The 23,625-nt window shown below is 42.4% G+C and overlaps 1 protein-coding gene across 2 annotated transcripts in view; it reads right to left on the reverse strand.

The window, feature by feature from the left end:
- SLC1A7 (solute carrier family 1 member 7) overlaps window positions 1–5,506 on the reverse strand; it is a 43,834-nt gene extending 38,328 nt beyond the window's left edge. Inside the window, exon 1 of one of the 2 annotated variants that reach the window (XM_063106159.1) lies at window positions 5,330–5,506. In XM_063106159.1, coding sequence (XP_062962229.1) covers window positions 5,330–5,506 — 177 coding nt within the window. The remainder of the gene's footprint in view (window positions 1–5,329) is intronic. The other variant, XM_063106160.1, reaches the window with a different exon arrangement.
- Between the last annotated feature and the right edge of the window lie 18,119 nt (window positions 5,507–23,625).

Consider the following 23,625-nt stretch of genomic DNA (forward strand, 5'->3'; position numbering starts at 1 on the left):
ATAACAGGAACCTGTCCACTGAAATGGAAAGGACCTAAGGCCAGTTGAATTTGACTTTCAAATAACAACGAATCATACATTCTTTACTTGCACTAAAAAATTATTTGTTGTTTATCTGAAAGTCTAATTTAACTGGGTTTGCTGTTTAAAAAGTGTTTTTTAGGCCGGCCCGTGGCTCACTCGGGAGAGTGCGGTGCTGATAAAAAGTGTTTTTTAATTTGATTCAATTTTGGTATTTCTGGCTACCTTATCTTGGGGTCACTTTATTCAGAGGGTGAGGTTGTGGGTGAGGCAGGCAAACGGACTTTAAAACAGCCTCCAAGTTAAATTTTTATGCTTAAATTTTTTTTTTAAACCACAGCCAAACATAAATCTTGGTTAATGGTATGATGCCTTTGAAAAACCCCAAATCATAGAATTTGGGTGCTGTGAAGGGGTTTTAAAGATCTTCTAGTCCAGCCCACTCATTTTATATCCAAGAAAGCTGAGCTGGGAGAGGAAGGTGACTTGCCCACCGAGTGAGTTAGCCGCAGTGCAGGACCGGGAATCAGTCCCCAGTCCCATTCTACTACCATTTCCAATGCACCAGAAAATCTGCTTTTAAAATAAATATATCCATCATGAGTATATATTTTTACTTAATTTTAATTCATGTATATATTCATTAGGTGAGATAGTGCTATAATGATAAAATGGCAGCTCCTTCCGCACCTCTCTCTACCCCAACTCCTCTAGCTAGTCCCCCTAGGAAATGACCGCTAGGGTCATTATTTCTAAATAACGAGGTTGTAAGTGCTATTTCTTGATTTATCATTTTGACATCTATTAAACTTCCCTGCCATGATTGATGAGGACTGACTTCCTACCCTGCTTTTCCTCCTCCCATTTCACCATTATCTTTATATCAATTTGGGGGTAAATCAGTAGTCAAGGTTTACAATTTTTTGATAATCAGATACTTTGTTCACGGTTGAGCCAAATGAGGTGCTACAGCCACCCTCCTTGCTTGTACAACCTTCGTTTTTTTCTCCTGGAGTTAATAATTGACTGATTTTTCATTTGCCTTGCTTTCTGAGAAGCACTCATTCATTTCTTCCAAGCACTTTAACGTGTCTAGTAAGTGCCTAGCAATAGTGTTTTCTGTACACTCAAGCACACTAGTTCCCTTTTGTCCTGCCTGGGACCTCAGTCCAGGAGCTCTCCATCTTCTTGCTCCAGTTTGGACAGACTCTCTAGGCCCCGTGGTTGTCAGGGTCTCTTCCTCTGTCATTCTGGGACTTTATTCTGTACACAATCCCCCATTTTCCAGATTCCTGTCTTCTTGGTTTACTTCCTTGTTTTGCTGGAACATCTCCTTTGGTAGCTTCCTAAGGGTGGATGGGAGAGAAATTTTGAGTCCTCCCGTGAGTAAAACTGCTTAGTCTGGCTATATGTAAGATTCTCAGCTGAAAATAATTTCCCCTTCAAATTTTGAAAGCATTTCTCTTTTGTCTTCTAGCTTCTAGTGTTGCTTAAGATGTTCGAAGCCACTCTTATTTCCTATTCCTTACACGAGACCTATTTTACTCCCTCAGAACTATTTAAGGATCATCTGTTTATCTCTACTTTTCTGTAATTTCATGGTGATGTGCCATAGTATGGAATGTTCTTCTTTATTTCTTTTTTAAATTCATAATGCTATGCTTACCTTTTACTTCTCAGAAATTTCCTTGTACTCCCTGCAAAACTTTTCTCTCCTCCATTTTTTTCTGTTAGCTCTCTGTAACACTGTTATTAGACAGTTGGATGTTGGACATTCTAATTTTCTTAAATTTTCTCTTTCCTTTTTCATCTCTGTTTTGCTTTCTGGGAGATTTCTACACCTTTATCTCAGCTACTGACATTTTTATCTTGGCTCCTCTATTTTTAATTTCCAAAAGCTCTTTCTTGTTCTCTGATTGATCTTTTTAGCATCTCATTCTGTTTTATGGTAACTATATCTTCTCTCATATTTCCTAAGAGCTTAAGAAAAGATTTTAAAAGTGTTCCTCTACTCCCTGCATTGTCTCTGCTTCATCAGAGACCTTCTTTTCTCTGCTAGTCTCTGCCTTTCATGTTAGCAGCCTTCCTAAAATTTCTGGTGACTTCGGCTTTCTGCTCATATATGTGTCAAGCACTCAACTTCTGTGTATATGAATGGGGTTGTCAACTGATGGCCCCTCAGGGCAGGGTGATGGGTCATGATCTGGTTTTTTCACTGGTGGATGGGATGCTAGAGGAATCTCCTTTATAGCAGAATTTAGAGATCTTTCCTCTGAGGCTTCAGTGACAAAAGTCTCCTCCTGCCTTTGGCTGGGGAATGCGGCTGTGCCTAAGCTCAGCTGACAGCAACCTTGCAGCTGCGCTGGCGATCCCACACTCAGAATGCAGATGTCCACTAATTAATCTGAAGCATGTGCCTCACGTAGGGATGGGTGGATGAGTAGTCCCCCGACTACGTGAACTGCAAGGGCCCTAGGGTCTAATGGCTCCAGTTACAAAATTCCAGGCAATGTCCCTACTTTCAACTCCATGCTTCACCCCTGCCTAGTGCAGCATCTTGTACTTTCAAGTCCAGAGCCCTTCTGCAGTTCTACAAGACAAACGGACTTGGTTCTACCTCTGCAGACAAGATTTTCGCTTTCTGTGCTCTACTAAGTGAGATCATTCAACTCCATCCACTTTCCATATTGCCTAATTTGTTGTAGTCTCTTCATTTCTTTTTTCAGCGATCTCCTTTTATATTCTCTTTGTTCTTGGTGGTTATCTTTTTAAAATTCCATTACTATGATTTTAGTGGAGTTCTAGGGAGACAAAGAAAATGGATGCAGTTGTAATTCCCCAGATGTAGACTCAAAATGGTCTACATTTTTAAATGAGATATTCACATCCAAAGACAAAATCTTGTGATTTTCTAAATTCTTTTCACAAATAGAGCATTCTACCATTTTCCAAATTGTTTATGATATTTTGCCTGTTGCAAAAGCTTACAAAATAAGAAGGGTTTAGTTTCTGAATCACGGGCAAAGAGATCAAACAGAGAAATCCTGGATTTCAAAGTAAGATGCTGAGAAAGCCAATTCCTGCCAAATAATTGTTCTAAGAGTCCACATCCTTCCTTCGGTTTATCTGGCAGGTTAATCCAGACCGGAACACATTTGTATTTCCAAACAGATGGAGAAGGCAGCTTTGGCAAAGGAGGCTCCAGATGAATTTGGCTTTTAATACTAGGCATTCCAATTTGTTTTCATAAAATAATCTTCCTGCAGGAAATATATTTTTGTTGCTGAGGAAAATGAAAGAGAGCAGATTGCAGATTGTTTGTGCCATTGCTAGTTTAATTCAGCAGACGGTTGAAGGGTCTCTCTGTGTCTAACACTGAGCTAGGCTCACATCTTGGTTCAAGAAAACCCGTGTGTTGTTCAGCAATTTGCAGTCTGGTGGGAGAAACAGACACCTGCATAACTGGCTCTGAAGCCAGGCAGCCAGCAGCTGCGTTGCGGTGGAGGAATATGGCGTGAGTTGGAAGGTCGGTGTTATTTCAGATGTAGACAGGTCTGAGAGACTTCTTTTATGATATGGAATATGAGATGGTTCCTGATGTAGGTGGGACTTTGACAGGTAGATACAGGAGAGAGGGCGAAGGAATACGCGAGAAGCACTTACTATATCCTGGGCTCTGAAGAAGCCTTTGTGTGTGTGTATTCCTCACAACAATTCTAGAAGACATATACTGACCATTCCGTTTTACAGATAAGGAAACTGAGGCCCAGAGAGGAGATGGGATTTTGCCCAGCCATTTACTAGCAGAGTCAAAGTTCAGGGTCCCTCTGCCTCAGAGTCCATCCATGCTTCTCTCTAAACAACTGCAAGCAGCTTAACAGGGCCTAATTTCTGGGAGGGGCTATTTTCCTTTTAATGGAGGATGAAGTCTGCTACCTTCAGCCCCAGTTGTAGGCACAGCACTAGACATCAGTGAGCTACAGGAAGAGGAGTTTTACAGAATAGAGAATCTTCCAGGAGCCCATTGACAAAGACTCCCTCCTTGACCAAACTTTAGACAGGCTCTTCTGAGCTCTCTTTTCAACTAGGCCTTGTCCTTGGGCCTGGTCTTTGGATCCTGCTAAGTCAGTTTAATGGGAATTCCCTCACTCTTGGTCACCCTCAATATCTGATAAAATTCCTCATCCCCCACTCTCCATATCTGATTACCCTGCCTGCCTTCAGCAAGAATCCTATTAAGGCAGTTTAGCAAGAACCCCCCACCCCTGGATGTAGTTTTCGGTCCTCTGACCCCCTCACTTTGCTCGTTGGTGGGGATTTGTAAATCCCCAGCTGTCTTTGTTATATTTGGAGCTGAGCCCTCTCTCTCTCCCACGGGAGGGCTTGACACCTGAATAAAGTCTTCCTTACCATTTTAACAAGTGTCAGAATAATTTTTTCTTTAACACTGTGTGTGTCCCTCTCTCACAGGAGATGGGGGCTGAGAGGGAAAGGGACCCTTTCCCAGGCAAGGCATCTTTACCATGGCAGTTACACAACCAGAACCCTGGAGCTGTCCCCCGAACCCACATGCCATTGGCCACCATACCCTGAAGGTTTCTCTTTGGGAAACAGTTCTGATATGTGCCCCTTTCATCCCTGCTGGCACGTCTCACCCTACAGCTGCCCTCACGCAGCCCCTGCTGCCCTGCTACCTGCCCCTCTGCCCCCTGTGCTCCTCTCAGCACCTGAGAGAGCTCTCCAAAGCTCAGATCCAACCATATCACTCTTCTGCTCAAAATCTCCCCATGGTTGCCCCAAGTCTATGCTTGGTGGTGGGACCTGCTGGCCTACTGGTCCCTGTGCTCCAGTCCTTGCCTCACACTGTATATTACAGTAGCCACAAAGGAAATGTTTCCTGTCCCTGTGCCTCACTCCTGCTGTTACCTCTGCCTAGAACGTCCTGCCTGGATCTCTGGTCATATGAGCTGCCTGTATGAGGTGCCCGCTGTGAGCTCTTACAAGATCCCACGCCTCCTCCACACAGGCTAAGAGCTGCGGTGACTCTAAGGAGGAGCATCTGTAATCTCAATCATCAGGGCGTGCTGGGTATGCCACCACTTCCCCAGCCATTTTATTGGAGTCTCACTCTAGTCCTGCAAGAGATCTGTCACACCCATGGTATAGACGAGAGAACTGGGGCTCAGAGAGGCAAAGTGACTCATACACTGTCTCGTCACCAAGGAGCCACGGAGCGAGAATGTGACGCCAGATACCTCAGGCTGCACACCCCTCCTAGACGGGACTGTGAGACGCTTTGGGTGCTGACCTGTGGTGAGAGGCGCCGGGTCCTCAGGAAGAAGCCGAGGAGGCAGCCCACGATGACAGACAGCACAGACAGGATGAGCAGTCCGTTCCGCCTGCACACGTCCCTCCCTCGCACCAGGATGGCGCCCAGCACCATGCTGAGCCTGGCCTGCTGGCACGGGGCACAGCACCATTCCATGCACGTGAGGCCAGCTGGGGCTCAGGGTCTGGGCTGGGGGCACTGGCTCCTCAGCAGGCAGGTGGTCAGAACTGCTAAGCACCAGTTGCCAGCCCCACAGCCATGGCCTGTGTGGCCGCCCCAGAGGGAAGCCACAATCCTATTACCAGCTGCATCATTAGGAGCTGGGAGCAGATTAAGGCCTGGGAAATTAGAGCAGGCCACGTGGTCTGGGAGTTCGGACCTCATAGCCAAGTGCTCCTCTCAAACAAGGGAGTAGACCAGGTACTGGTGGGAGGAACAAGAGAAACATTTGCTCGGTTGGTTTGATTTTTATCCCCACTTCATTCCAGAAATAATTGAAAGCAAGGCAATAAGATACCAGTAATTGCCAACATTAATTAAGCATTTGCTCTGTACCAGGTGCCATTCTAGAAGGACACTGCTTATACTGGCTTATTTAATCCTAACACCAATCCTAAGAGCTAAGTGCTATTAATATTGCCATTTTACAGATGAAGAAACTGAGGCAGCTGATTACCGAGCATGCACTGTGTGCCAGGCCTGTTCTGGTTGCTTTACCTGTGTTATCACAGGAAATCATCCTGACCACCCCAGGATTCCTACCATCATTTCACTGAAAGGGAGACTGAGACTTTAGGAGCCAGTTTCTTGGCCATGGTCACAAAGCTAGTAAGGAGCAGGGTGGCATTCAGGTCTGCATTGGTTTGGTTTCCACTACGTGAACAGGTAGGTGGGTTCAAGGACATTTGGTAATATTATGGGAATGTAGATTTGAGTCCAGTGCACCTGAGTTCAGACTTGGGCTGTGCCACTCACTGTGAAATAGCAAAAATGATGCATATTCTTCAGGGCTGTTTTAAGACTAAAGCTGGAAACCCTGTAGGTTCTCAGGGCCTATTTTTTTTTTTTTTTTTTTTTACTTTAAGAAATGTGTTTATTTCTTCTAAGTTTTCAAATCTATGATCTCTTTTTTATGATCTTTTTCTATGACCTCTTTGATATTATCTTTTTCATTGATAATAATTTGTGTCTTTTTTTTCTTAATTTATCTCACCAGAGGGTTTTCTATTTTATTAATCTCTTTAAAGAATAAAATTTGGTTTTATTGATCCCTTTATTAATTTATTTTTTTACATTTATTTATTTATTTATTTTTAAATTTTTTAAAAAAATCTTATTATGTCGATATACATTGTGGCTGATTATTGCTCCCCATCACCAAAACCTCCCTCCCTCCTCCCTCCCCCTCTCCCCCCCAACAATGTCCTTTCTGTTTGCTTGTCGTATCAACTTCAAGTAATTGTGGTTGTTATATCTTCTTCCCGCCCCCCCGTTTTTTTTTTTTTTTTTTTTGTGTGTGTGTGTGTGTGTGTGTGTGTGAATTATATATTAATTTTTAGCTCCCACCAATAAGTGAGAACATGTGGTATTTCTCTTTCTGAGGGCCTATTATTTTTAAAGATGGCAGAGCCCAAGAGACCCAAGTCTCAGCTCTGCCACTTACGAGCTGTGTGACCCTGGACAAGCCATTTCATCTCACAGTGCCTCAGTTTCTCCATCTGTAAAATGGAGATAATAATAGCATCTACTTTACTAGGGCTGGTACAGAATTCCTTCCAGAGACTCCTTGTGAAAGCAGTGGTGAGCTCTGATGTGCTAAACAGGGGACAGGGCTGTTAGGATCACCATCACACGAGCATTTCTGAAGAAGGGTTTTCTTTTTGCTATTTCTTGTGGTCTGGCCTGCCCTTTAAAGCCAGTGGGAATTAACCCTCTATTTCACCAGGAAGCTTTAATCTCCCTAGGGGCAATCAGGCAGCAGCAGGGAGCACAGTTTGGGGTGAGGGTGGGGATGTAACAGGAACGGGGCATGCACAGGGGTTGCCTCCTCCTGACACAGGGAAGGGGGTGAAGGATGAAGGGGACAGGGCCAAGGAACCATGGGGAGGGAGGAGGCAGAGAGGGGCTGGGGCACAGACCCTGAAGCCATGGGCAGAGCTCCACTGGGAGGAGACACTCGGGCTTAATCAGCTCTGTGACCTTGCCCTCTCTGGGCCTCAGTCTTGCCCTTTCTAGAATAGGTGAGATAGACTAGGAGCCTTCTAAGGAACTTCAGTTCAACAAAACCTTCCAAAGCCCCTGCTCTGTGCAGTAACTTGAGCGGGAGGGGAGTGGGGGTATAGGAGGTAAATACAAGTCTGAGAGATTTTTTCCTCTGACTCTGACTCTTAAAACCCAAACTTTCCTTATACACCTTCAGCTCCAACAGATGCCTTGTTTTCTGATAACCCAGGTGGTTAGTTATTACCTAGAAGAGAAAACATTCAGAGGAGATACGTGGATTTGCGTTTCCATCGGGTTCAGGCCTGGCCTTGAGCTGTGCCACGAGACAGGTAAGTCTTGCTTTCCACTCCAGCTCCAAGACTCTGATTGCCAGGATGTCCCCCACCACTGCTGCTGAGTGCTTTCCCCCCACTCTCTGACCCTACCACTGCCTGCCTCCCAGGCTCCAGGCCTTCCTTCTGCTGTTCCCACTGTCTTCAACAGGGGAGTTACAACTCACTCAAGCAAATGTTCTTACAGCACTATTTCATGCAACCTCTCCTGGGTACTGCAGACGCAGCAGTCAATCAGACACAGTAACTGCCCTCATGGGGCTTATAAGAAAATTGAGGGGCACCAAGAAAGGACTAACTCATACTAACGTGCAAGTGACTGACAATAAGCTTAGTAAGGATATTTGCAAATCATATCAAAAGGCTCCTGGATCAGAACTTTTTAATAGCTCACCATTGTCCACAAAATCAATTGCCTTTTACAATGTTATGCAAAATTTTTTCCCATAATTACATAAAAAAACAAGTTCAGGAAATTCTGGATGAAACAAAGTTAAACAGGTTCTTTACTCCAGGACAGCTCAAAGTCAAATTGCTGGAATTAAAAATCCTAGCTCTACCACTTATTAGCTGTGTGACTTTGGGCAAATTTCTTAACCTCTCTGTATAAAGGGGATAATACAAGAGTATCTAGTTTCTATGGTTGTGAGGTGGGTCAAATATGGTGATGTATGTAAAGTGCTTAGGGCATGCCTGGCACCTTGCAGATACTCACAGGTAGTCACTGTTAGTTTTAGCAGAGCCTTTACAGTAGCAGCATATGGTGGAGGAAGTCTCCAAGTGGGGCATATGGGATCCCACTCCTCCTTTGAGCAGAGAATTCCATGGGTCTGGTGTGAGGCAACACACTTTGGAAAACTCCAGTCTTCAGGATCGAGTCTGTGCTCCTCAGCAAGGCATTTGAGGCCCTTGGTGCCTCATTTTCTCACCTCCCTAGCATATCTCCTCCTTCTGCTTGTCATACCTCAAGCTTCTACAAGACCACCAATTGCACATTCCTTGAATGCTGCATTCTCTCTCAGCCCTCCACACCTTTGCCCATGCTACTTCCTCTGCCTGGAATGTCCCTGTCACTAAAGTCATGGGTCAAATGTCTCCTCTTCCTTGAAGCCTTCTCTGACTACCCCAGATACAACACTCCTCTCTTTTCCCTCCCCACTAACTCAGGCCCTTCCACAGTTACCAGCTGGAAATTAGCCCTAGATCCCTTTTAATTGGCTCTGACAAGGAAATAATCTATGAGAATAAAATCAAGTTTCTGTTTGTTACCACATTTTTTTTTTTTTGTCTTTTTGTGACCGACTGCGCTCAGCCAGTGAGTGCACCGGCCATCCTTATATAGGATCCGAACCCGCGGCGGGAGCACTGCTGCGCTCCCAGCGCTGCACTCTCCCGAGTGCGCCACAGGGTCGGCCCTTTGTTACCACATTTTTAAAAAAAACATCTCGATGGAAAATCCCCGAAGTTGGAGGGTGTATTGGCAGGGGCAGGGAATGAACCTGAGGAGCGAGGAGTTGTCCTCCAGAGCAGCTGAAACTGACAGCAGCAGGAAGCCTGAGAGTCTTGTAGGAGACTTGACCTGCACCGGTGAAGATGCTATGGGCAGAGAAGATAAACAGGGTTGTCAAAAATGAGCCCCAAGTCTCAAATCATAAGTGCAGCTGTCCTACTCTGCAGAAGCAGGTCACTGGGGCAGCTCTGTACAGGGTACGCCAGGGTGGAGAGCAGCAGGGGCTGATTTACTCACTAGTGATTAATGAGTTTCCAGAACCAGTGGAGGGGCCAACTCAGCCCGGGGAGGTGGGTGTAGGAGGCTTCTCAGAGGAGCGGTCATTCAGTCAGAGACCTCAGTAAGCCAGGAAGGGGGTGCTGGTCAAAGGGCAGGAGAGAGAAGGAGAGCCTGCTCTGAAAGAGGGGCCCAGGCCCAAGGTGCGAGAGCAAAATCCCCTGGGATCGAGCGACGGATCAGGGGGCTGGCGTGGCCGCCAGGCTGGGGCCTCACCCCTTCCACCATGTGTCAGAATGAGTTTAGGTTGGGCTGTCTGAACTCCTAGCTGGGTTGCTGGTGATGACAGCTCTGGATTTGTTGGCTGCAATCCAGAGACATACCAGAGGCGCCTTAATCTCCCTGACATGTATCCCCAGCTCACTAGAGGCTGGGCCCTTCCGGGAAGGTTTTCTGTGGGCAGCTAATCCAGCTGGGATTCCTGCAAGTGTTAGTCACAGAGGGGCTGTCCTGACCTCTGCTGAGGGCTGGTCCTTCCCACATTTGCAGGATGGGGAAAGGGATTCTCTTGTAGCAGGCTCACACACACCACCTTCCTTCTGCCTCTTCCAGCCCTTCCTGTCTAGATTTGACATTTCTGGAATTCAGGCCTGAGCACCCATGAAACCACTCAGCTACTATTTGTTGAGTACCTTCTACGTGCTAGGCTGGGTCTGGGTTCTATAATGCTTTCACCTAGACTCACCAGAAAGGGCCAAGTACCTGAGGGAGCCGGTGAGCTGTTCAGCCCCTCCGCATGCATTCACTGGATCGGTAAGTGTTGGGGCTAAAGGGTTAAGGGCACAGGTTCTAGATCTGTGCAGTCCAATACAGTAACACTAGTTACACTATTTAAATTTAAATTAATTAAAATTAAAGTTTAAAATTCAGTTCTAGTTGCACTAACCATATTTTAAGTGCCCAATAGTCACATGTGGCTAGTGGCTACCATACTGGACAGCACAGTAACAGAACATTTCCACGATATTGAACTTGGTACAGTCAAACGAAGCCAGATTCAAATCTCAGCTCATTCCCTCGGAAGCTATGTGACTTTGTCCAAGTTAATGAGGCTCTCTTAGCCTCTCTTCTGCATCTATAAAAGCCCATGTTCTACACATTGCACCATGCGTCTTCTCATTTGAATATAATAGTTGGAGCAAAGTATTAAATTAAAACCTCAGCAAGTTCAAATTAAGTCTCCAAATTAGTTAGGACTATTGTTAGCAAGTAACAGGAAATTAAATCCATCTGGCTTAGATGAAAAGGAAATTTATAAGCAGGGCCAACTGCATAATTTGTGGGACCCAGCACAAAATGAACACATGGGGCTCTTTATTCAAAAAGCAGGAAAAAGTGAATTAAAGATACTCAAATATATAGCTTTTTTCCTTCTTCCACAGTCTCTCTCTCAACTTATTATGGTGTTTTTTAATTTTCTATTTAATGTCATTCTTAAGTAAATAAAACTAAACAATTTAAATTATTTGCATGAATTTCACTGTTCATCTTTATATTGTGCAATGTCAGTTTTAAATGCAAATATAAGAGCATTGAACTCATGCAGAATCACAAAATTACACAATTTGTATTTAGTAGCTCATACATGTATATGCGTATTTCATTTTTATCAGAACAGTGGTAATGTTGCACAAAACTAATGCAACTGCTTTTATTTCACTTCTTGATACATGTATATCCTACCAGTACTCTCTGCCTTTGGCTTACTGATGGGTAAGGAAGGACTGAAAAGAAAAGGAACTATACAGAGCCCTTTGTTTCCCTTTCCTTCAATGTCTCATTTTCAATGTGACCAATTGGCTACAGGGGAGTAACACGAGTAGGAAAGGATATGATAAGGTTCCTTGGTCGTTTGTGTTTCTCACAATGCCATTTTCTCTTTTCTGTGCTCAAAACAAGCATGTTCTGTGCTTGAAGAAAGCATGGCTTCTCATGGCTGCCAGCACCTCTGCTCACTCAGTTGTAGACATAACACACTTACTTTGTACTTGCTTTGAGTCTTGTTGAATCCCCATGTGTCACTAGTTTACCTGAACTCTGTGCTTATGGGGCAGCACCCACACTGTCTGAGAACGAAGTGGCAAGGCCCAGCAGGACATGAATCTTCTCTGTTTACATGCATGTTCCATTGTCCCCGCAGACTTTGCTTATGAAGTACAAGTTCAAAGATTAAATTATTAAGAATTTAGAGATGGCGACAGCAGAGCATTCCAAACACAGGGCTCTTCTCAGCATGGGTCCCTGTGCAATCGCACCCGTCATATGCCCACGAAACCAGTCTTGTTTATAAGATTGCATGGGCGAGGGTTGCACAGAATCCAAGGGCAAGAGGAGAAATGAACTGCACAGGCCATCTGAAGTAGGTGCTAGATTGTTAGAATTCTCTCTCTCTCACCGGCTTTGCCTTCTGCATGCCTCATTCATTCATCCATTCATTCTTCATTCAACATATATATACCGAGAGGTGGTATAGAGTAGTGATTTAAGAGCACAGATCTGGAACCAAATGACTTGTGTTTCAATTCCGGCTCCTTCACCAACTGTCTGTGTGACTTTAGGCAATTTACCTTGCATTTCAGTTTTAGTTTTCTCATATGGAGTGAGGGGATAATAAGATTCTATCTTATAGTGTTGTTATGAGGAGTAAATGAATTACATGTGTGAAAGTGGTCTGATCATAGGAAACACTATCTATTTACATGCTACTATGTGATATCATTATTTATTACTATATGATAGGAATGTTCTAGACACGGGATACTGCAATAAACAGAAATAGACACTAATCCCTGCTCTGATAGAGCTTACATTTCACGGTGACATTTGTGTTACATTATTCTTGCTCTAGCCTGTTTCCACTACTGCTGTATTCCATGTGGAAGAATCACAGCCACCAGCATCTCTGTTTCACTCCAGGTAGGGGCAGGGGTCACCTGCTGTCTCTGGCTGCCAGAGGCTCCTTTCCTTTGGGATGGTGCTGAGGTCAGTGTTTGCTGAATGGGCAAGGTAGGATGGGGGACACAGGACAGCTGTTAGCAGAGCCACCATGGCCAGTGACTGAACAAAGACTGGTATTGGGGAGTTGGGACCAGAAATGTTAGGGAATCAGATTAAGGAATTAAACAGGCAATGGACTCAGCCTTGGTTTCTGGAAAAAGTAAAGATGAGAGTGGGCCAAAGCACTGGAAGTCTGGGCAGAGTGTGAATGAGTCAGGAGGAGACATCTTGGGATGTCATTTAACCTCTCTAAGCCTCAGCTTTATCAACTCAAAGATGACTCCTTGCTTCCTGAAACTGCAATGAGGTGCAAGCCTGGACAGCACAGTGGTGGAGAGCCTGGGCTTTGGTCTCAGGCAGACCCGGATTTCAATCCTAGCTCTGCTGAAAACTAGTGGTGTGACCTTCAGGCCTCACTACTCTCAATCTTAGTTTCCTCATCTATAAAATGAGGATGCAAATTATACCTAACTCACAGGGTCTGGGAAAGTTTAAATGAAATCTTACATGAAAAATAATTAATATAGAGCTTGGCACTGATCAATAGATGGTTGCAAGATATAAAGACCCTGCCATGGATTGAATTGGGTCTGCCCAATTTCATTCCCGACTGCAATTGTTGAGGGTGAGAAATCCTATTATGGTAACTGAAAAGTGGGGCCCTGAAAAGGTGATTAGATTCTGAGGATGGTGAACTAGGGAATGGATTAATAATGGGGGTCATGGATGTGGTTCTGAGGGCTTTAAAAGGAGAGCACATGAGCGTCTCTCTTTCTCTGCTTTCACCATCTTGCAATGTGTCACTGAATCCACCACCAAAGAAGACCCTCATCAGATATGTTACCTGGACTTTGGACTTCCCAGCCTCCAAGACTGTAAGCAATAAATTTCATTTTCTTATAAAGTACCCAGTTCCAAGTATTTTGTTATAAGCAACAGAAACGGACTAATACAGACCCCAATCAAGAAAGCTTAAGCAAAAGGAACAATTTATTAAAAGTTCTTTGATCTTCCCTCCTCTTACCATGTCACTATGTCTAATGCCTAAGTGTACAACATTTCAGGATCTGACAGCTAGAGAAGATTAAAGATGGAATGGGCTACCTCTGGAGGTGGTAAACTCCTTGTTTCCAAGAAGTATAAACAAAAGCTAAGCGATGTCTTGGGGACATATGGAAGGAGGGATTCAAACAACTGATGGGACAGTGTGAGGGGAGAAGGGCACTGGGCTACAGGCCCTCAACAATCTCTTCCAGAGCCACTCTCTCACAGTGTCTGTCCACCCCAGTGCCAGGGTTGGGGTGGTGACCACTGAAAAAGGAATATCCTGCTGAGGACTGGCCACCAGGAAAGGCCCTCCACAGGTCCGTCCACATCATCACACATGCCTGTGGGTGATTTCCCCTTCGCAGAGCCAGGGGCTGGTTCTACAAGGAGAGATGGCACAGATTGTTGGCCAGTGGACTCCTTCAGTGAGAGCCCAGCTAAAAGGAGATTTGCAGTGATAATGGAGAATCTCCAGCCCATGGATGAGCCTTCACAGGACATGAATGAGGGGCTAGGGTGAGCAGCTCACTAACCTCCCCTCATGAGCCTTCTCAGATGCCCAGACCAGACATCAAAGCTGAGCACAACTATAGACTGGTCATTTAATTAAGGGATTCTCAGCTCTGGGAGGGAGTTAGTGCAGCACAATCCTGGGGGCATTGCAGAACCTCTGAGGGAGGTTTTGTTTTAAAAAGCATATCCAGAGACTTCCAGTCAAGATGGTGAATAGACAGTCCCCGGGGTCACTCTCTCCCACAGTCGACCAATTTACAACTATAAAAAAGCAATGGCAGCCAAGCTGGGGCTGCTAGAGCTCAGGGGAAGAGGAGGAGAGACCTATGGGGTTCATGAAGGCAGGAGAAGCCACGATGAGAGAAGAAAAAAACCACTTGGACTGTTTTGAGCCCTGGCTGCTTCCAGGCTGGAGCTGCTGAGTGCATGGAACAGGAGCTGGCAAAAGCTGCAGCTGTGCCCTTCAGATGAAGTTGCTCGGAGGCGGCAGGGGAGAAGAGAGCCTTGGTGGCCCCCAGGACAGTAAGACCACTAATGGGGTTCCCATGGATCCACATAGGAACGAGGAACCACAACAACTGAAAAAAAGGAGCCACTCAGAGGCTGGTGAGTCATTGCAAGGGATCAGCACATGGCCCGTCCCATAGGAAGTGTTTGCAGCTCGGGTGGTGGGGGAGACAGGCCCACCAGGGGAACACTGGGGCACAGCGCGGACAGCGGATCTGCCCCCCAATCAGTGTAGGACCATTCAGAGAAGACTGGTCAGGAATATAGAACTTCATGGGGTGCAGTTTGATGAAAAGACTCAGGCCCAGACCAGAGTTTCTACACAACCCAGGTGCACCAAATCTCACAAGAGCCAGAAGTACCTATAAGATCAACCATTAAAACATGAGCTGCACAAAAAGCCTTCCCTAGGGAATCAGCAGCAAAGCAGCAATTTAGCTCAACCACACAGCTCAAGTACTGGTCCCCACAGGACGTTCCTCCATTTTAGAAGTAAGCAAAGGACAACAGATTAGTTCCAGCACAGAGTTTAAATGGTGGGAACAGCAAATAATCCAACACAGGAATGAAAGAAAAAACAAAGTACCCACAGCCAGAGACAAATTTTGATATTAACTAGTAAAGGTCTCATTTCACCAAAGAACACCTATAACACCTAGAAGGACTGGAAGTCCCCTGGGCTACCAAGCCAGAAAGGGGGGAGGGCCAGGGACATCAGCCATGCCCCCCAACATCCACAACCAGTCCTGAGGGTGGGGGATGAGGGCCTCGGCCACGCCCCCTGACATGTGCAACCAGCCCATCATCGACCACCTAACCACCATAGGAAGCACCCTGGGCTGTCCCAAGCTGGGGTGGTGGGGGGCCTCAGGCCTTGGCCACACACCCCTGACACATGCAACGAGCCCAGCAATGACCACTGAGTCACAGCAAGAAGGGCCCCAGGTTCCCAACCTGGAGTGAAGCGGGCAAGGGCTTTTGCCACACTCCCTTGACATGAGCACCCAGCCCGGCAATGACCAAGCCACCACTGGAAGCCCCCCAGTCTCCCCTGTGGGAATGAGGGGGGTGCCACTGGCCTCAATCCCACCCCTCTTCCTTCCTCCTTCTTCCATCCCATTGCCTTCCCCATCCCTTCTCCTCGTCCCTCCCAACTGCTTTGCAACAACATCCAAGAATGTAAAAAAATTATTAATAAAATTACATTTTATTTTAAAAAACAACAACCATATCCAATATTATAATTCCATTTTTGGAAAATAAACACAAATCCCCTCTTCTTTTACTCCATGAACCACAGAGTGAAGCTGAAGAGAAACTTCTGGGCTAGTGGAGTTGTTTCTACCTAACCCCACCAGCCCCCCAAAGTTCCCAATGTAGGGGAAGAAGAGAATGTTCCTGTATAGGGTCCACATCATCTCTGGGGATTAGGAAACTTTTCTGTTCTGCCAAAAGGGTATGTGTTTAAAAGGGCCAAGTAACTCTGATCTAGACCATGCAGTGTTTAACAGAGGAAGGAAGAGATGTCAGCAAAGGAAAGGAACTTACCCAGGGTCAAAAAGTGAGCTGGCATTGAACTGTAATTAAATCTCATCTTTTCTCACTGGTAAGTCCAGGGCTTGTTAATGCATTGATTGATTGATTGATTGATGGTGAATGTAGCACTTGAGGAAGACAATTTGGGCAATAGTGCTAAGAATCTTTAGCCAGTAGCTCAGGAGTCAAGAGGTCAAGGTCAGGGGTTGGCTCCTGTTTGGAACTGGTAAGCCTGGCTCTGCCCCCTTGCCACTGACAGCATCCAAACTCTTGGAAGGGGTTGTAGGTCAGAGTAATGTTGCCCAGGCAGAGGGCTGTGTGCTTCCCTTAGCCCCAAGCTATGATCAATAAAATCTAGGAACACTGCAATTAAAAACACAGGTTTTAACTGTCTTGTGCTGACTATTTAAAAGAGGAGTCTTTATTCTATTTCTTTTTTTCCCCTCCCCAAAGTAACCCTATTCCAAATTTTGTATTTTATCATTCCATTGCTTTTCTTGGCAGATTTTGATATATGAGTATTAATTTTTGCCTGTTTTTGAGCTTATGTAAATTGAATCACATGGAATTTTTTCATTCAACATCATGCTCTTGAGATTCATCAGTGTTGAGTGCAGCAAAACATTTTTTTCTCTGCTATAGAGCATTCCATGATATGAATGGAATATTATTTATTTATCATCTATCGTTGATGGTCATTTGTGTTTTTCACAATTTTTGATTATTACGGACAATACTGCTATGAACATTCTTGAACACTAATATACAAATGTAAAAGTCTCTCTAGATTACATAGCAATGGAATTGCTAGGTCATAGGTTATACAGTTGTTCTTCTTTACTAGGTAATGTCAATTGCTTTTCAAATTAGTTTTATCAATAGATACATTCATCTGCAATGTATGAAAAAGTTCCCATGGCTCCACATGCTTATCAACACTTGGTATTGATAATTTTTAACTCTTGCCAACCTGGTAGGTATGAAATGGTATTCCATTGTAGTAAATTTGCATTTCCCTGATTGCTGAGATTGAATTTATTTATTTATTTATTTTGACTGTAAAAGATACAAAATTTAATTGGACAGCAGGAATACGTTCAAGAGATCTATTGTACAATATGGTGACCATAGTTAATAACAATATATGGTATACCTGAAAATCACCAAAAGATTTTAAGTGACCTCACCACAAAAAATAAGTATGTGAGGTAAAGCACATGTTAATTAGCTCAATTTAGCCATTCCACAATGTACACATATCTCAAAATCATGTTGTAAACCATAAATATATACAATTTTTATGTCAATTAAAAAACCTAATTTTAAAATATTATATTTAAACTCCACTGATATTATTTTGGTTCAGAAAAATAGGTTCATAACTCATCATAGAGATAATCTTGTGTAGATCTAAAGATGTTTGTTTTCCAAGTTGACACTCTGGCTAGGTTTTGATCTTTCTTAATAGGTTTTCTTTCCATTTAATCAGAAAATTAACTTTCATACCCTGTTCACAAACCATTAAAGCTGATTTGGAAGCTTAAAAAAAAAATCAATTACCATAAATATAAAGGTATATTTCTGGACTCTAGATTCTATTCCTTTGATCTGTTATGTTCATTCTTATGTAGGTACAACACTGTCTTGATTACTATAGGTTTGTAGCAAGTTCTGAAATTGGGAAGTATAAATACTTCAACAACTGTGTTCTTTTTTCAAGATAATTTTGACTTTTCTGAGTTCTTGCAATTCTATATGAATTTTAGGATCAGCTTGTCAATTTCTACAGAAAACCTAGCTGGTATTCTGATAGGGATCATGTTGAATTTGTAGATCAATTTGGGGAGTACTTCCATCTTAAAAATATTGTCTTCTGATGCATGAACATGGGATGTTTTTCCATTTATTTTGATCTTCTTTACTCACTTTCAACAACGTTTTGTAGTTTTCAGAGTATAAGTTTTGTGCTACTTTATTAAATTTATTCCTAAGTAGTTTATTCTTTTTTATGTTACTGCAAACAAAGTTGTTTTGTTAATTTCATTTTTTGATTGTTCCCTGCAAGTGTGTAGAAACAAAGTGATTTTGTATATTGATCTTGCATTTTGCAACCTTGCTGAACTTTTTTATTAGTTCTAATTTTTTTTATTGGATCTCTTAGGATTTTCAATATATAAGATCATGTCATTTGCAGATATTGTTTTAATTCTTCCTTTCAAATCTGGATGCCTTTTATTTCTTTTTCTTGCCTAACTGCCCTGGCTAGAACCTCTAGTCCAGTGCTGAACAGAAGTAGCAAGTGTGGATATCTTTGTCTTGTTCCTGGTCTTAGTGGAAAAGCTTTCAGTCGTCCACCATTAAGTAACAAGTTGTGTTTTCTGCAGATGCCTTTTATCAGGCTGAAATAAGCCAAAGTCTCAAGTCTTGCTTCTCCTGTACACCTTTAATGCCACTGCCTCTATCTAAGTCACACATGCCTCATTTCTCCTAGAGGTTACAGAGTGGAAGAGACCCCCAAAGTGGAGAGAAATACTCCTTCCCTCTTTGCTTCTTCTTCGTCTTTCTCATATGTCTCTACTCCAGAACAGACTACATGGCTTTATTCCTGTATCTGCCTGTCAGCTAGTCTCCCGGCCTCCAGTCTTCATGGTGGGTCATCTTCAACATTCTGGTAGCACTTGTTCCATTCTGGTACTCCCCTGTTCGGCAGTGGATCATCTGGCACCCTGCCAGACTGGGGTGCCTATCAAACGTCTTTATGGGCTGAGAGTCACCTTCCATGCTCCAGTGGTAGACTGTGGTCTCAGTCACCAAGGCAACAGTGTTCACAGAGATCCATTTCCAGAAAATGACCTCTTCTGCCCTAGTATGAGCCTTCATTTTACTCTTCATCTCAATGTTAAAGATTTGAAGTGTCTTTCCAGCTTTCAGAGCTATCACCTTAGAGGCTGGGTTCATGATGGCACTTTCTGCAGAGATAGGCCGTCTGATCGGAGCCATTGGATCATCCGTGTCAATAATTACTACCTGTGCTTGCTCGCCAACTTTCTCTCCGACACATATGAACTTGTCAGAGTCCATGGTCAGTGTGCTGAATCCAATGTTGGCTGGATTAATTCCAAGGTTTTGGAGCTGGAAGTGCTCCTGGAAGCGGATGGGGAGGATCTGCGCCATGGAGGGTGGGGGCAGAGCCGGTGGCAGTGGCAGTGACAGTGGCAGCGGCTGCTCCCCTCGTGCAGGCAGAGGAGCGGCCTGAATTTATTTTAATATGTTTGTGAGCCATCTGTACTTCCTCATCAGTGAAACTGCTGTTTATTTCTTTTGCTGATTTTTAATTGGGTTGTTTGTTTTTTTTATAGATGTTTAGATATTCTTTATATAATCTTTATCATATATATCATATATACTCTGTCATTTTTATGTATAACCCTGTTTATGGCTTATCTATGCAGTCTTTAGATAAACAGAAGTTATAACTTTTAATGAATTGAATGTATCAATCTTTCTCTTTATGATTTGTTTCTTTGGATCTTGTTTTAAAAACATTCCTTACCCTAAAAATTTACTCTTCTATGTAAATTTCTAAGAGTTGTATACTTTTACTTTTCTTTTGTAGGTTTTTAACCAACATGGATAAAGACTGATGTAAGAGTCTAATATGTTTTCCTTAAGGTTAGCTAATTGTCCCAGTACCACATATTGAAAAAATCTGTACTTTTGTTACTGGCAACCAGGCTCGGCTTGCTGTCTCACATTAAGCAAATGACTCGAAAGTCCAAAAGTTGGTGTAAGGATTGGAAGGTTTATTCAGATAACCAGCATCTGGGAGATGACCAGGCTAAAATCATCCCACCTTCTGATGCCTGTTCTGGGGCTTACAAAGAAGAAGAGGCGGGAAGGTGAGATAAGGATTTTGTCCTGCAGGAAAAAGGGGGAGGCTGGTCATGGTATCAGTAGTGGGTCTGAGTCAGATGTCAGGGTCCCACGAAGGACTGGGTGCTTTGCCTTCGCCTGTATTTCCTCTGTTTGCAGTTGATTAGGGAGGTAAGAAAGACCAGAAAACTTAGTTTCAATCCTAAATTGTGGGTGCACAACAACAAAAGTAAATCAATATAAGAGGGTGTAATCAGAGGTAAACGGAAATAAACCTTTGAGAAGGATACCTTTGGGGCCCAGTTTCATCTCTGGTCACTTTCAGCCATACGGTCAGTTTCTTATTTCCTCTACTAACCTCAGGAACTGATAATTATCAGTTCCCAAGTTAATGGCTAAATGAAATTTTCTGCTTGTTCTTAGTTACCCCAAAGATGGCCATTCTCTGGCTAAGGTCACTTTTACCTTCACCTTGAACTAAAATGGCTGTTCTGAAATAAAGTCAAGTTCTGTATACGTTTGGGTCTGTTTCTGGGTTCTCATTGGTTGGCTTATCTATACCTTTGTCAATACCACTCCGCTTGTGTGTTACTTTTAGTTTATGATAATTTTTGACACTTTGCAAGGCCAGTCCTCCTATCTTCTTCTACTTCTTCTTCAGGAATGTATTGGTCTTCAATAAAGGCTACAAAACATTTTGGAAAAAAAAATGATAAGTTTCAGGGGGTGTGAGGAAAATGGGGGCAGAATGGTCAGGCTCCCTCCCCTCACATCCGGCTGAGCATGACCCAGCATGTCTGTTGTAAATACGTTATGTAAGAGTGGTACAACTGCACATGTGCACCCATGTGTGCCTTGCTTATCTGACTCTAGTATAAAAGACAACAGATCTGATCCACTGGGGGGCTGAGCTCATGTCCAAATAAAGCATGTCAACCTTGCCAACGGCTCCCGGAATCTTTTTCCAACTACTAGCTTGTGACCTGCACAGGACAGGTTTGAAGGGTCTGTGACCCAGCCCAACAGGGGGAAAATGTGGTTTTTATTGTAACTGAATGGAATTTATTTATCAATTTGAGAGATTTGACATCTTTATGATAATAAATCTTCCAATTTATAAACACAGTATATTTTTTCATTTATTCAAATCTTGATTCATAGTTTTCTTGTTTTTCTCCATAAAAGTGTTAAACATTTTAAAATCTATTCCTATATACCTTATTTTTAAAAATTCTATTGTAAATAGTATCCTGTTTTATTGCATTTTCTGTTTGTTGCTGGTGTATAGATATAAAATTAATTTTTTTGCACCTTGATTTTGTATCCTGTTGATTTACTAAATTCTCTTATACCTGAGGTTTTCTATGTAGACAAGCACATCATCAGCAAATAATGATAGCTTTGCTTTCTCCACTTCAATTCTTACACCATATATTGTTATTTATTTATTTATTTATTGCCTCACTGCCCTGCCTAAGACCTCCAGTACAAAGTCGAATAAAAAAATCATGATCTGGAGCACTCATGTCTTGGTCCTGATCTTAAGAGGAGTACTTTCAACATTTTACCATTAGTATTGTTATTGCTATAGGGTGTTTTGTAGATACTCTTTTTTTTTTTTTTTTTTGGGGTCTTTTTCGTGACCAGCACTCAGCCAGTGAGTGCACCAGCCATTCCTATATAGGATCCGAACCCGCAGCGGGTGTGTCGCAGAGCTCCCAGCGCCGCACTCTCCTGAGTGCGCCACGGGCTCGGCCCTTGTAGATACTCTTTATCAGATTAGGGAAGTCTTCTTTTCTTCCTAGTTTGTTAAAAGGATTTTGCTTTCTTTTTTTTTTTTTTGGTGTTGAATTTTATTTTTCTGTTTTAATTTGTTAATGTGGTGAATTACATTAAATAACTGTCAAACATTTTACCAATCTTATATAACAGGAATAAACATACTTGGCCATGATTTTTTTATTATTTTTATATATTATGCATAATTATGTATGTTTCTTAACTTCCCAACATAGGTTTTCCTAATGATCTTTTTATGTTTTTTTTAAAGCTTTATTGAGGTATAATTTCCATACCATACAATTCACACATTTTAAGTATATAACTCAATAGGTTTTAGTAAGTTTACTGAGTTGTGCAATCATCACAACAATCCAATTTTATTTATTTATTATTATTATTTTTTTGTAAAGAAAGAAATAATGAAAGATTTATTGGAACACAGCCATGCTCATTCATTTCTATATTGTCTAGGTCTTTGTGCTATAATAGTGGAGTTACATTGTAGCAATAGTAGTAACAGAGATGGTATGGTCTGCAAAACAAAATACATATATTTTTCTTAAATTTTTAAACAGATGACCGGTAAGGGGATCTTAACCCTCGACTTGGTGGAATTTTAGAACATCTCCATCGTCCTCCAAAGACCCCTCATATCCATTTTTAGTCAACTCTCATTCTCACCTTCAACCCCAGGAAAACACTAATATGCTTTCTGTCTCCATAGATTTTCCTTTTCTGGACATTTTACATAAATGGAATCATACAAAATGTGGTCTTTTTTTCATTTTACTTCTTTCACTTAGCATAATACTTTTGAGGTTCATGCATGTTTGTAGCATGTATGAGTAGTTAATTCCCCTTGCTCTTGAATAGTATTACATTATATGGATATACACTTTCTGTCTTTTCTACTCAGCTGTTGATGGACATTTGTATTGTTTCCACATTTTATCTTTTATGAATTATGCTTCTGTGAACATTCATGTACAAGCCTTTCCGTGAACACATGTTTTCACTTATGTTGAGTAAGTACCTATGAGTTGAATTACTGGGTTGCTTGATAAATTTATGTTTAACTTTTAAAGAAACTGCCAAGCTGTTTTCCAAAATAGCTACACCATTTTATATTTCTGCCAGCAACGTATAAAGATCCCAATTTCTCCATATCCTTGTCCATAGTTATTATTCTCTGTTTTTTAAATTATAGCTATCCTAATGGGCATGAAGTGGTATCTCATTGTGGTTTTAATTTGCATTTTCTATGACTAATCATGTTTAGTATCTTTTAATATACCTATTACCCATTTATATGTCTTCTTTGGTGAAATGTCTATTTAAATCTTTTGCTTATTTTAAAAATTAGGTTGTCTAATTATTGAGTTGTAAGAATTCTGTATATTCTGGATACAAGAACTTTATCAGAATTATAATTTGCAAATATTTTCTGCAGTCCATAGCTTATCTTTTCATTGTCTTAACAGTTTCTTTTAAAGTAAAGTGTTTGATTTTGATTAAGTCCAGTTTATTGATTTTTTGTTGTTTATGGATCATGTTTTTAGTGTCCTATCTAAGAACTCTTTGCCTAATCAAAGGTCAAGAAGATTTTCTTTAAAAAGCTTCATAGTTTTCTTTAAAAAGCTTCATAGTTTTATCTCTTAAATAATAGGTCTATGATCCAT

Source organism: Cynocephalus volans, chromosome 8 (assembly GCF_027409185.1).
Source record: "Cynocephalus volans isolate mCynVol1 chromosome 8, mCynVol1.pri, whole genome shotgun sequence".
In the NCBI taxonomy this organism is placed as follows: Eukaryota; Metazoa; Chordata; class Mammalia; order Dermoptera; family Cynocephalidae; genus Cynocephalus; species Cynocephalus volans.